The sequence below is a fragment of the Penaeus japonicus genome, unplaced genomic scaffold, assembly GCF_977035675.1.
Source record: "Penaeus japonicus unplaced genomic scaffold, GWHDUDI00000001_assembly GWHDUDI00000002, whole genome shotgun sequence".
Lineage (NCBI taxonomy): Eukaryota > Metazoa > Arthropoda > Malacostraca > Decapoda > Penaeidae > Penaeus > Penaeus japonicus.
Window position 1 is genome coordinate 36,565,482 of NW_028234404.1, and position 12,500 is coordinate 36,577,981.

The following is a 12,500-nucleotide window of genomic DNA, read 5'->3' on the forward strand; positions in this document are numbered from 1 at the left end:
GAGATACGAAGTCCCAGTTCCGCTTAATCTCCCAGAGAGTCCGGTATCAACAGGCCAGAAATATGTCGTTAATACGAGCGAGGTTGGCGAAGTATTTTGGTTTTCTATCGAGAGAGCGGGAAGTAGCGATGGCAAGAGTCTGTAAGTATTTAGATGTTTGTTATGTTTGGGAGAGAGATTGAGAGAGAGGTTGAGAGAGAGAGATTGAGAGAGAGAGAGAGAGAGAGAGAGAGAGAGAGAGAGAGAGAGAGAGAGAGAGAGAGAGAGAGAGAGAGAGAGAGAGAGAGAGAGAGAGAGAGAGAGAGAGAGAAATAGAAATAGAAAGAGAAAGAGAGAGAAAGAAATCGAAATCGAAAGAGAGAGAGAGAAATAGAAATATAAATAGAAAGAGAAAGAGAGAAAGTGAAAGAGAGAAAGTGAAAGAGAAAGAAAAAGAGAAAGAGAGAGAGAGAGAGAGAGAGAGAGAGAGAGAGAGAGAGAGAGAGAGAGAGAGAGAGAGAGAGAGAGAGAGAGAGAGAGAGAGAGAGAGAGAGAGAGGCACGAGGGAGAGAGCGAAAGAGAGAGTGAGAGTGAGAAAGACAAAGAAAGAGAAAAGGAACGAGGGATAAAACAAAAGAGAGAGTAAAAGAATGAGACGAAAGAGCAAGAAAGATGACACTTGTAAAACCAAAGCAAGACCATGAATGAAAAAAAAAAAAAAAAAAAAAAAAAAAATCACAAACACCGGATTAAAACCACGCCCACTTCTTCCCCGCCACGCCCCAGATTCAAGTCGGAAGGCCCCCTTATCTTCGAGGAGCAATTCCTTCAGCTGACAGGAGCTCTGACTTCGAGTTACCTCTATGGCTTCGGCGAGAACACACATACGAGGTTCAGACACAGGTTCTCCCCGAGGCAAACCTTTCCCATATTTGCGAGGGACCAGCCGGTTGGAGAGGTGAGATAGGAGGAAGGTGAGGGAGAGGGAGAGGGAGAGGGAGAGGGAGAGGGAGAGGGTGAGGGAGAGGGAGAGGGAGAGGGAGAGGGAGAGGGAGAGGGAGAGGGAGAGGGAGAGGGAGAGGGAGAGGGAGAGGGAGAGGGAGAGGGAGAGGGAGAGGGAGAGGGAGAGGGAGAGGGAGAGGGAGAGGAAGAGGGAGAGGAAGAGGGAGAGGAAGAGGGAGAGGGAGAGGGGGATGGTGAGGGAGAGGGAGAAGGAGAGGGAGAAAGGGAGGGAGAGAGAGTGGGTGAGGGAGAAAGGGAGGGGGAGGGAGAGAGGGAGACAGGGAGAGGGAGAGAGGGTGAGGGAGAGAGAGAGAGGGGAAGGTGAGGGAGAGGGAGAAAGGGAGAGGGAGAGGGAGAGGGAGAGGGAGAGGGAGAGGGTGAGGGAGAGGGAGAGGGAGAGGGAGAGGGTGAGGGAGAGGGTGAGGGAGAGGGAGAGGGAGAGGGAGAGGGAGAGGGAGAGGGTGAGGGAGAGGGAGAGGGAGAGGGAGAGGGAGAGGGAGAGGGAGAGGGAGAGGGAGAGGGAGAGAGGGAGAGGGAGAAAGGGAGAGGGTGAGGGAGAGGGAGAGGGAGAGGGAGAGGGAAAGGGTGAGGGAGAGGGAGAGGGTGAGGGAGAGGGAGAGGGAGAGGGAAAGGGTGAGGGAGAGGGAAAGGGAAAGGGTGAGGGAGAGGGAGAGGGAGAGGGAGAGGGAGAGAGAGAGGGAAAGAGTGAGGGAGAGGGAGAGGGAAAGGGAGAGGGTGATGCAGAGGGAGAATGAGAAGTAGAAGGAGAGGGAAAAGAGAGGGAGAAAGGGTAGAAGAGGTGATGGAAAGGGAAAGGGAGAGGGAGAAGGAGAGGGCGAAGGAAAGAGAGAAAGTGAGGGAGAGGGAGAGGGAGAGGAAGAGGGAGACGGGGAAGAAGAAGGTAATGGGGAAGGAGAAGGGGAGATAGAAGAAGGAGGGGGAGAAGGAGAGGGATAAAGAGAGGGGGAGGAAGAATGAGGAAGAATGATAGGGAAAAAGGTTGGAAGAATAAGAGGGAGAGGGGGATGAGGAGTGAGGGAGATGGAGAGGGAGAAAGAGATGGAGAGGAAGAGGGAAGTGGAGATGAAGAAGGAAATAGAGACATAGAGGGAGAGGGATTGCCATCACTACCTGTCATCATGAAAAACCCTACCTACCCTCATCACCACCTTCATCACCATATCTCCTTCATTCAACACCCTCATCACTATCATCACCAACGCTATCCTATCACTATCAGCACCACTTTCATCCCTCCTACTACCACCATCTTCACCATCACCTCATCAACTCACTATAATCATCATACATATTCCTGCAATAGTCTTATCACTGAATCACCATCAGCACTTTCATCGCCTCCTGCCATCACCATCATCACCATACATCTTTCTGCGACACCCTCATCACTATCACAATCACCATACCGCCATTCCCATTCCTGCAGACCCTTCTCATTATCATCATCACTTTCACCATCATCAGCATCCTACAGCATCCTCACCATCACTTTCAACAGCATCACCATAACCACGATACCAATTCCTCATCATCCTCACCATCCCCCTTCACCCTCATCACCATAACCCCCACACCCATCCCTCATCATCCTCACCATCACTTTCACCCTCATCACTATAACCCCCACACCCATCCCTCATCATCCTCACCATCCCCCTTCACCCTCATCACTATAACCCCCACACCCATCCCTCATCATCCTCACCATCCCCCTTCACCCTCATCACTATAACCCCACCAAACATCATCCTCACCATCCCCACAACCTATCACTATAACCCCACAACCATCCTCATCACCTCACATCCCCCTTCACAAACTCATCACTATAACCCCCACACCATCTCCTCATATCCTCCCCACCACTTTCACCCTCATCACTATAACCCCCACACCCATCCCTCATCATCCTCACCATCCCCCTTCACCCTCATCACCATAACCCCCACACCCATCCCTCATCATCCTCACCATCACTTTCACCCTCATCACTATAACCCCACACCCATTCATCATCATCCTCACCATCCCCCTTCACCCTCATCACCATAACCCCCACACCCATCCCTCATCATCCTCACCATCACTTTCACCCTCATCACTATAACCCCCACACCCATCCCTCATCATCCTCACCATCACTTTCACCCTCATAACCCACCCCAAACCATCACCCCAACCATCCCCTTCACCCTCATCACTATAACCCCACACCATCACTCATCAACCATCCCCTTCACCCCCATAACCCCATAACCATCCCTCATCATCCTCACCATCACTTTCACCCTCATCACCATAACCCCCACACCCATCCCTCATCATCCTCACCATCCCCCTTCACCCTCATCACTATAACCCCCACACCCATCCCTCATCATCCTCACCATCACTTTCACCCTCATCACTATAACCCCCACACCCATCCTCTTATCCTATCACTTTCACCCTCATCACTATAACCCCACGCCCATCCCTCATCATCCTCACCATCCCCTTCAACCCTCATCACTATAACCCCACACCCATCATCATCATCTCACCATCCCCCTTCACCCTCATCACTATAACCCCACACCCATTCCTCATCATCCTCACCATCCCCCTTCACCCTCATCCAATAACCCCACACCCATCCTCATCATCTCATAACCCTCATCACCATAACCCCCACACCCATCCCTCATCATCCTCACCATCACTTTCACCCTCATCACTATAACCCCCACACCCATCCCTCATCATCCTCACCATCACTTTCACCCTCATCACTATAACCCCCACACCCATCCCTCATCATCCTCACCATCACTTTCACCCTCATCACCATAACCCCCACACCCATTCCTCATCATCCTCACCATCACTTTCACCCTCATCACTATAACCCCCCCACCCCCCTCACCCTCATCACTATAACCCCCACACCCATCCCTCATCATCCTCACCATCCCTTCAACCTCTCATAACCCCCACACCCATCCCTCATCATCCTCACCATCCCCCTTCACCCTCATCCTAAACCCCACGCCATCCTCATCATCTCACCATCCCCCTTCACCCTCATCACTATAACCCCACACCCATTCCTCATCATCCTCACCATCCCCCTTCACCCTCATCACCATAACCCCCACACCCATCCCTCATCATCCTCACCATCCCCCTTCACCCTCATCACCATAACCCCCACACCCATCCCTCATCATCCTCACCATCCCCCTTCACCCTCATCACCATAACCCCCACACCCATCCCTCATCATCCTCACCATCACTATAACCCCCACACCCATCCCTCATCATCCTAACCATCCCCCTTCACCCTCATCACTATAACCACCATACTTTCCCCTGGACACCATCAACAGGGCGAGATGAACGAATACGGACATCATCCCTATTACGTGAACGTGAACCCGGACACAGGAGAGGCTTATTCTGTTCTGTTCTTCAATTCAAACGCTATGGGTGAGTCTGTGGGTGTTTTTTGTTCTTTTTTTTTCTTTCTTTTTTTTGAATTGATGTTGAGTTTTGGGATTTTTTTGTGTGTGTGTGTTTGGTATACGCACGTATATGTATGGATGTGTATACACGCAAGTACGTACGCACGGGTTCGTACGCACACGCACACACACACACACACGCACACGTAAACACACGTTGAGTATAGAATCTATTTTATTCCATTATATTTGATTTTGTTAATCTATCTTCTGTCTCCTTCCCTTATCCTATCTTCTCATTTTTCCCTTTTTCCCCTCACCCCCCTACCCCCCACCCCCGCCGCTCATTTTCCCTCCTTCCCACTTTCTCTCTCCTATCCTTTCCCTCCCTTTCGCCCCCCTATCCTCTTCGTCTCCCACTATCCATCATTCATCCTACCCTCCTCCTCCTATTATCCTTTCCCACTACCTCCCCTTCCCACTCCCGCCCTCCCTCTTGTTGTCACCTCTTCCTCCCCCCCTCCTACCCCTCTCTCCCCCTCCTTCCCCCTCCCACCCCTCTCTCCCCCTCCCCCACCGCCGTCCCATCCTCCTCTTTCTAATTCCTAACTCCCTTCCATCTCCTCTTTCTAATCCTACCTTCACCCTCCCTCTCGTCCCGCACTCCCCCTCCCCTTCTTCTTCCTTCCCCTCCCATCCCCCCCCCCCCCCCCACCTCTCCTACTTCCCTCCCATCTTCCTCTCCCTCATTCTACTTCCCTCTCGTCTCCCTCTCCTTAATCCTACATCCCTCTCGTCTCCCTCTCCATAACCTTACAATCCTGACATCCTATTTCCAGAATATTCGACCTTCCTGCTGGCCGACGGTCGACCTGCTCTGACCCTCCGTTCGACCGGGGGAATCGTCGACCTGCACTTCTTCATGGGACCAAGTCTGGAGGAGCTTAATATGCAGTATACGAACGTGAGGCGCTGTTTTTGTGTTTGTTTGTGTGTTTGTTTGTGTGTGTGTTTGTTTTTCTGTTTTTCTGTTTGTGTTTGTTTTTCTGTTTTTATTTGTGTGTATGTTTGATTGTTTGTTTGTTTATGCGTGTTTGTGTTTATGGTTATGTGTGTGTTTGTTTGTTTGTTTGTTTGTTTGTTTTAGATGTGCGATGGATGCTGATGACAGTGGCAGGACGTAAAAGTTTTTGTTTATTTTTCTCTTCATATTTTTTCTCTTCTATATTTTTATGACGTTACATAGGATCGTCTTGTCATCAAGTGACGTCACATAAATCCAACTTTTTGAAAAAGAAATGATGGTGCTTTCTTTTATTTCTTTTATTTTTTTGCAGTTAGGTTTCTGACAGCATAGAAATGAATTTATTCATTAATAGTTTATATCCCTATACTTTTTAAAAATTAATGATGTCATATACCCTTCAAATCCCCATTAATGACATCGTACATATTCCAACGCTTCCTTAATGACATCATAATTTCCACATCTTAAACAGTGACGTCATACATTTTTTTCCATCGTTTTCGTCAATGATCTCATACATTTTCCACCTTTTTACCAATGACGTCATACTCTCTCCACCAATCAAGATGGTCGGCAAGCCGGTCTTCCCTCCCTATTGGTCGCTAGGTTTCCACCTCTCCCGCTATGGCTACGGATCGACCGAAAATGTGCGCGCGGTGAGAGAGCGAATGAAAGCTATGGGCATCCCGCAGGTAAGTCTTTTGAAGGAATTGAGTAATTGAGGAAATAGAATGATTTGTATTCGTAGTATAGAGATTTTTTTTTAGCCTTTTGGTTATTTGGTTCGTGTTTTTAAGCGCTTAGACGTTATAAGTCTAAGCGGTTCTGCCGCATTGAGCACTTTTAAATAACTTAAGTTTATGGAATAATAAAATACGGAATAAAAGAAACAAATCCATCCTATCCCTTATAAGTACCCAGATAAAATTATTCAACAAAAACCCAAAAGCAAATGAGAGAAAAAAAAAGCAAAACAAAATAGTATAAATCATTTACCCTCGTTCTCCCTTCCCACACTTTCCAGGACGTACAGACATGTGATATAGACTACATGTATCGCTACAGGGACTTCACATATGACCTCGATGCCTGGGGTGATTTTCCTGAATTGGTTCAGGAGCTACACAACGATGATGTTAAATTGACGTTAATTCTGGTGACGTATCTGTATATTTTGTTTCATATTTTGGGTTTGGATATGGATATATTTCTTTCCCTGTCTCTGTCTCTCTCTCTCTGTCTCTGTTTCTCTCTCTCTCTCTGTTTCTCATTGTTTCTCTCTCTCTCTCTCTCTCTCTCTCTCTCTCTCTCTCTCTCTCTCTCTCTCTCTCTCTCTCTCTCTCTCTCTCTCTCTCTATATATATATATATATATATATATATATTTATATATATATATATATATATATATAATATATATATATATATCTATATATATATATATATTTATATATATCTAATATATATATATATATATATATATATATATATATATATATATATATATATAGATATATCCCTACCCTTCCCTCCCTCCTCCTCCCTCAATCTCCTCTCCTACCACCCCTCCCCTTCCCCAAAAAAACAACCCTATAACCACACAAACCTCCCCTCTTACCACCCCCTCTTCCCTCTCTCATCCCTCCCTCCCTCCCTCTTCATCCCCCCTCTCCCTCTCCCTATCTCATCCTTCCCTCCATTCCCTCTTCAACCCCCCTCCCTCCCTCCTTCTCTCATCCCCTTCCTCCTTTTCCTCTCCAACCCCCTTCCCTCCCTCCTTCTCTCATCCCCTTCCTCCCTCTCATCCCTCCTTCCCCCCTCATCCCTCCCTCACCCTCTATCATCCCTCCCTCCCTCATCACTCCCCCCTCCTCTCCCTCTCTCATCCCCCCACCTATCCCTCTCTCATCCCTCCCTCTCCCTCCCTCTCTCATCCCCTCACTCCCTCTCTCATCCCTCCCCCCTTCTCTCCCTCTCTCATCCCCCCACCTATCCCTCTCTCATCCCCCCTCTCCCTCTCCCTATCTTATCCCTCTCCCTCCCTCTCTCATCCCCCCCACCTATCCCTCTCTCATCCCCCCTTCCCTCTCCCTATCTTATCCCTCTCCCTCCCTCTCTCATCCCCCCCCACCTATCCCTCTCTTATCCCTCTCCCTCTCCATCTCTCATCCCTCCCTCTCCCTCCCTCTTTCATCCCCTCACTCCCTCTCTCATCCCTCCCCCCTTCTCTCCCTCTCTCATCCCTCCCCCCTTCTCTCCCTCTCTCATCCCCTCCCTCTCATCCCTCTCTCACCTCCCTCACCCCCACCCCTCTCTCCCCCTCCCCTCCCCCCCACCTATCCCTCTCTCATCCCTCCCTCTCCCTCCCTCTCTCATCCCTCCCTCTCTCCCTCTTCCTCCCATCCAGGACCCGGCCCTGGTCACCGACTGGTCCAACTACCCGCCAGGTCTGAGAGGGAAAGAGCAGGACGTGTACCTCAAGTGGTCATCTCCCGAGTACATTCCGAGCGACCAGGACCCCTCTTTTTCGGATTACATGGTCGGATACGTGTGGCCGGATACCAAGACCGTTTTTCCGGACTTCCTTAATCCGGACGCGCAGATTTGGTGGGGGGAGGAGCTTAAGCTGTTCCATGAGGTTGGCTATTTTCTTTTTTTTTAATTTTTTTATTATTGATTTTTTTTTCTCCTGTTGTAGGATGTTGTTTATGATGTTTTTTTTTCTATTGATTTTCCTTGTGGTTGATTGGTTCGTTTTTTTAATGTTTTTTTTTTTCTTTTTTAATCAAATTGTTAACTATATTCCTCACTTGAGGTTGTCGGAGGATATTGTTTCCTTAAAGAAATTATATATGTATATATATATATATATATATATATATATATATATATATATATATATTTTTTTTTTTTTTTTTTTCTCGTTTCCATTATTTCTTTCTTATAAAGAAATAATGGGGAAAAAATCGTCATATCCTTTTCTTTGTTCATTTTATCTGTCTCCTCTTTCCTCCTTCTTCCGTTATCTTCTATTCTTTTCTTCTCTTCTCTCTCCTCCTTCTTCCGTTATCTTCTCTTCTTTTCTTCTCTTCTCTCTCCTCGTCAGAGCATCTGTACGAACCGGAGTGATTTTCCTCCCTTACTTTCTTGGTTCTTTTTCCTTTTTATTCATCCTTTTTCATTCTTATTCTATTCAAAAATTATTAATTCATCATTCTGTTTTTTTTTCTTTTTCTTATATTTTCGTTATTGGATTTGCTCATATTAATTTACTTATTCTTTTCCTTTTCCTTTCGTAAAAGAAAATCGCCTGTAACGCCCTTGGGACAAACATGAACCAGACATGTTTATTTTTTTATTATTATTATTTTTTTTGTTTTTTTTTGTTTTAGATTTTCTTTTTTTCTATATTTTCCTTCCGTCGTCTCTTTACTTATCCATTTCGTTCTTTCTTAACTTCCATTATCATCATTATTAAAATTGTCTTTGTTTTTTTTGTCTTACTATTATTATTACTATCATTGTTGATTCAGTTATTTCCTCTCATCTTTATCATCATGATCATTATCATTGTTATCATTATCATTATTGTTATTATAATTATTATAATCAACATCATTATTATCACTGGTATTGTTCTATTGATGGTCATTATGATAAAAATAATAATGAGAATGATAATACTAATGATACTAGTTATGATGATATTGATAATACTAGAGATACTAGTTATGATGATATTGATAATAATAGTAATTATCATCATCATCATTATTATCGTTATTCTCTTATCATCATCATCATCGTCATTCAAATCATCATTGTTGCTCTCATAATTTCATCTTTCTTTTCTCACCTTACAATCTATCTCTCTCCTCCACCAATCCCCCTCCATCATTATCCTTCTCTCCCCATTCATCTTTATCCTTCTCTCCCCCTCCATCATTATCCTTCTCTCCCCCTCCATCTTTATCCTTCTCTCCCCCTTCCCCTTCCCTCTTGGCAAGACGCTGGCCTTCGACGCCATCTGGATCGACATGAACGAACCCGCTAACTTCGGGACCAACCTGGACAAGCCGTGGAACTGGCCGGAAGGAGAACCGAACTGGAGTCTCAAGTGTCCTTTTAATAAACTCGACAGCCCGCCTTACCCTACGAAGATGGTGCGCGTCGGGGATAATAAGAGTAAAAGAATTAGGTGAGAGAGGGAGAGGGAGAGGGAGAGGGAGAGGGAGAGGGAGAGGGAGAGGGAGAGGGAGGGAGAGGGAGAGGGAGAGGGAGAGGGAGAGAGAGAGGGAGAGGGAGAGGGAGAGGGAGAGGGAGAGAGGGAGGGAGAGGGAGAGGGAGAGGGAGAGGGAGAGGGAGAGGGAGAGGGAGAGGGGGAGGGAGAGGGAGAGGGAGAGAGGGAGAGAGGGAGAGGGAGAGGGAGAGAGGGAGAGGGGGCGAGAGGGAGAGGGAGAGGGAGAGGGAGAGGGAGAGGGAGAGGGAGAGGGAGAGTGGAGAGAGGGAGAGGGAGAGGGAGAGGGAGAGGGAGAGGGAGAGGGAGAGGGAGAGGGAGAGGGAGAGGTAGAGGTAGAGGGAGAGAAAGAGAAAGAGAGATAGAGAAAGGGAGAGAGGGAGACGGAGAAAAAGGAGAAAGAGAGAGAGAGAAAGTGAGAGAGAGAGAAAGGGAGAGAAAGAGAAAGAGAGAGAAAGGGATAAAGAGAGAGAAAGAGAAAGGGAGGTAGAGAGAAAGGGAGAGAAAAAGAGAAAGGGAGAGAAAAAGAGAAAGGGAGAGAGAGAAAGGGAGAGAGAGAAAGGGAGAGAGAGAAAGAGAGAGAGAGAGAAAGGGAGAGAGAGAACGAGAGGGAGAGAGAAAGAAAGAAAGAGAGAACGCTAAACATACCTACTAACAAAATCACACATACTGTATACATGTATGTGTGCTTATATACATACACATACATATATACACATACAAGAATGAAGGAAAGGGAAAAGGTTAATTCATTGACTTCGTAAATGTGAATAAATGAGGGAATGTAAATGGAAAAAGAAGAAAAAAATATTTGATAAATGGTTGGATACTTATAAACACATAAATACACATACCTACACCTAATTTTATGAGTGTTAGAAGGGAAAAGACACTAGAAGTTTAACAACTTTATTATTTTAGATGCTTCTATATATATTGAGAGACACACATTTTATTCTTATATCTACTTGCAAAACATATTCATATTCACACACAAAAAAAAAAGCAACAACAACAACAAAAAAACAATGAAATGATTAAGTTATTATCTACTTCGATGAAAACTACATCAATAACTATCTACATCAATTTCTCAAGCATATGATAATAAAAATAAAATTAATATACGTCCTTCCATAAACTCTTCGAAGTGACCACACCCTCTTTCTTACTTCCATTATCATCATTATTAAGACTATCATTGTTGTTTTCATTGTTATCATTATCATTATGGGTATTGCTATTATTGTTATTACTATCATAATTAATAATTAATAATTTGAAGTGACCACACCATCTGCATGTCCGGGAAGCAGACAGATGGGAACCAAACTTTCCTTCACTATGATGTTCACTCTCTCTATGGATGGTCTGAGACTGTGGCTACTTACAAGTAAGGTCCTTGTTATTTTTCTTTTATGTGTAATTAAGGTCCCTGTTATTTTTCTTTTATGTGTAATTAAGGTCCCTGTTATTTTTCTTTTATGTGTAATTAAGGTCCCTGTTATTTTTCTTTTATGTGTAATTAAGGTCCCTGTTATTTTTCTTTTATGTGTAATTAAGGTCCCTGTTATTTTTTTTATGTGTAAGTAAGGTCCCTGTTATTTCTCTTTTATGTGTAATTAAGGTCCCTGTTATTTTTCTTTTATGTGTAATTAAGGTCCCTGTTATTTTTCTTTTATGTATTAGTAAGGTCCCTGTTATTTTTCTTTTATTTATAAGGTCCCTGTTATTTTTCTGTTATGTGTAAGTAAGGTCCCTGTTATTTTTCTTTTATGTGTAATTAAGGTCCCTGTTATTTTTCTTTTATGTATTAGTAAGGTCCCTGTTATTTTAATTTTATGTGTAAGTAAGGTCCCTGTTATTTTTCTTTTATGTGTAATTAAGGTCCCTGTTATTTTTTTTTTTTATGTGTAAGTAAGGTCCCTGTTATTTTTATTTTATGTGTAAGTAAGGTCCCTGTTATTTTTATTTTATGTGTAAGTAAGGTCCCTGTTATTTTTCTTTTGTGTATTAGTAAGGTACCTGTTATTTTTCTTGTATGTATTAGTAAGGTCCCTGTTATTTTTCTTTTATGTGTAAGTAAGGTCCCTGTTATTTTTCTGTTATGTATTAGTAAGGTCCCTGTTATTTTTCTTTTATGTGTAAGTAAGGTCCCTGTTATTTCCTTTTATGTGTAAGTAAGGTCCCTGTTATTTTTCTGTTATGTATTAGTAAGGTCCCTGTTATTTTTCTTTTATGTGTAAGTAAGGTCCCTGTTATTTCCTTTTATGTGTAAGTAAGGTCCCTGTTATTTTTATTTTATGTGTAAGTAAGGTCCCTGTTATTTTTCTTTTATGTGTAAGTAAGGTCCCTGTTATTTTTCTTTTATGTATTAGTAAGGTCCCTGTTATTTTTCTTTTATGTGTAAGTAAGGTCCCTGTTATTTTTCTCTTATGTATTAGTAAGGTCCCTGTTATTTTTCTTTTATGTTTAAGTAAGGTCCCTGTTATTTTTCTTTTATGTGTAAGTAAGGTCCCTGTTATTTTTCTTTTATGTATTAGTAAGGTCCCTGTTATTTTTCTTTTATGTTTAAGTAAGGTCCCTGTTATTTTTCTTTTATTTATAAGGTCCCTGTTATTTTTCTTTTATGTGTAAGTAAGGTCCCTGTTATTTTTTTTTTATGTGTAAGTAAGGTCCCTGTTATATTTCTTTTATGTGTAAGTAAGGTCCCTGTTATTTTTTCTTTTATGTGTAAGTAAGGTCCCTGTTATTTTTCTTTTATGTGTAAGTAAGGTCCCTGTTATTTTT

At 43.9% G+C, this 12,500-nt stretch overlaps 1 protein-coding gene across 1 annotated transcript in view; it reads left to right on the forward strand.

Annotated features, from left to right (window-relative positions):
- Positions 1-12,500, forward strand: part of LOC122247207 (sucrase-isomaltase, intestinal) — a 27,402-nt gene that overhangs the window by 5,866 nt on the left and 9,036 nt on the right. The window contains exons 4-12 of the mRNA XM_043006258.2: positions 1-141; positions 766-937; positions 4,373-4,472; positions 5,287-5,411; positions 6,041-6,166; positions 6,499-6,630; positions 7,881-8,111; positions 9,481-9,671; positions 10,996-11,103. The exon at positions 1-141 is cut by the window's left edge and continues 20 nt beyond it. Coding sequence (XP_042862192.2) covers positions 1-141; positions 766-937; positions 4,373-4,472; positions 5,287-5,411; positions 6,041-6,166; positions 6,499-6,630; positions 7,881-8,111; positions 9,481-9,671; positions 10,996-11,103 — 1,326 coding nt within the window. The remainder of the gene's footprint in view (positions 142-765; positions 938-4,372; positions 4,473-5,286; positions 5,412-6,040; positions 6,167-6,498; positions 6,631-7,880; positions 8,112-9,480; positions 9,672-10,995; positions 11,104-12,500) is intronic.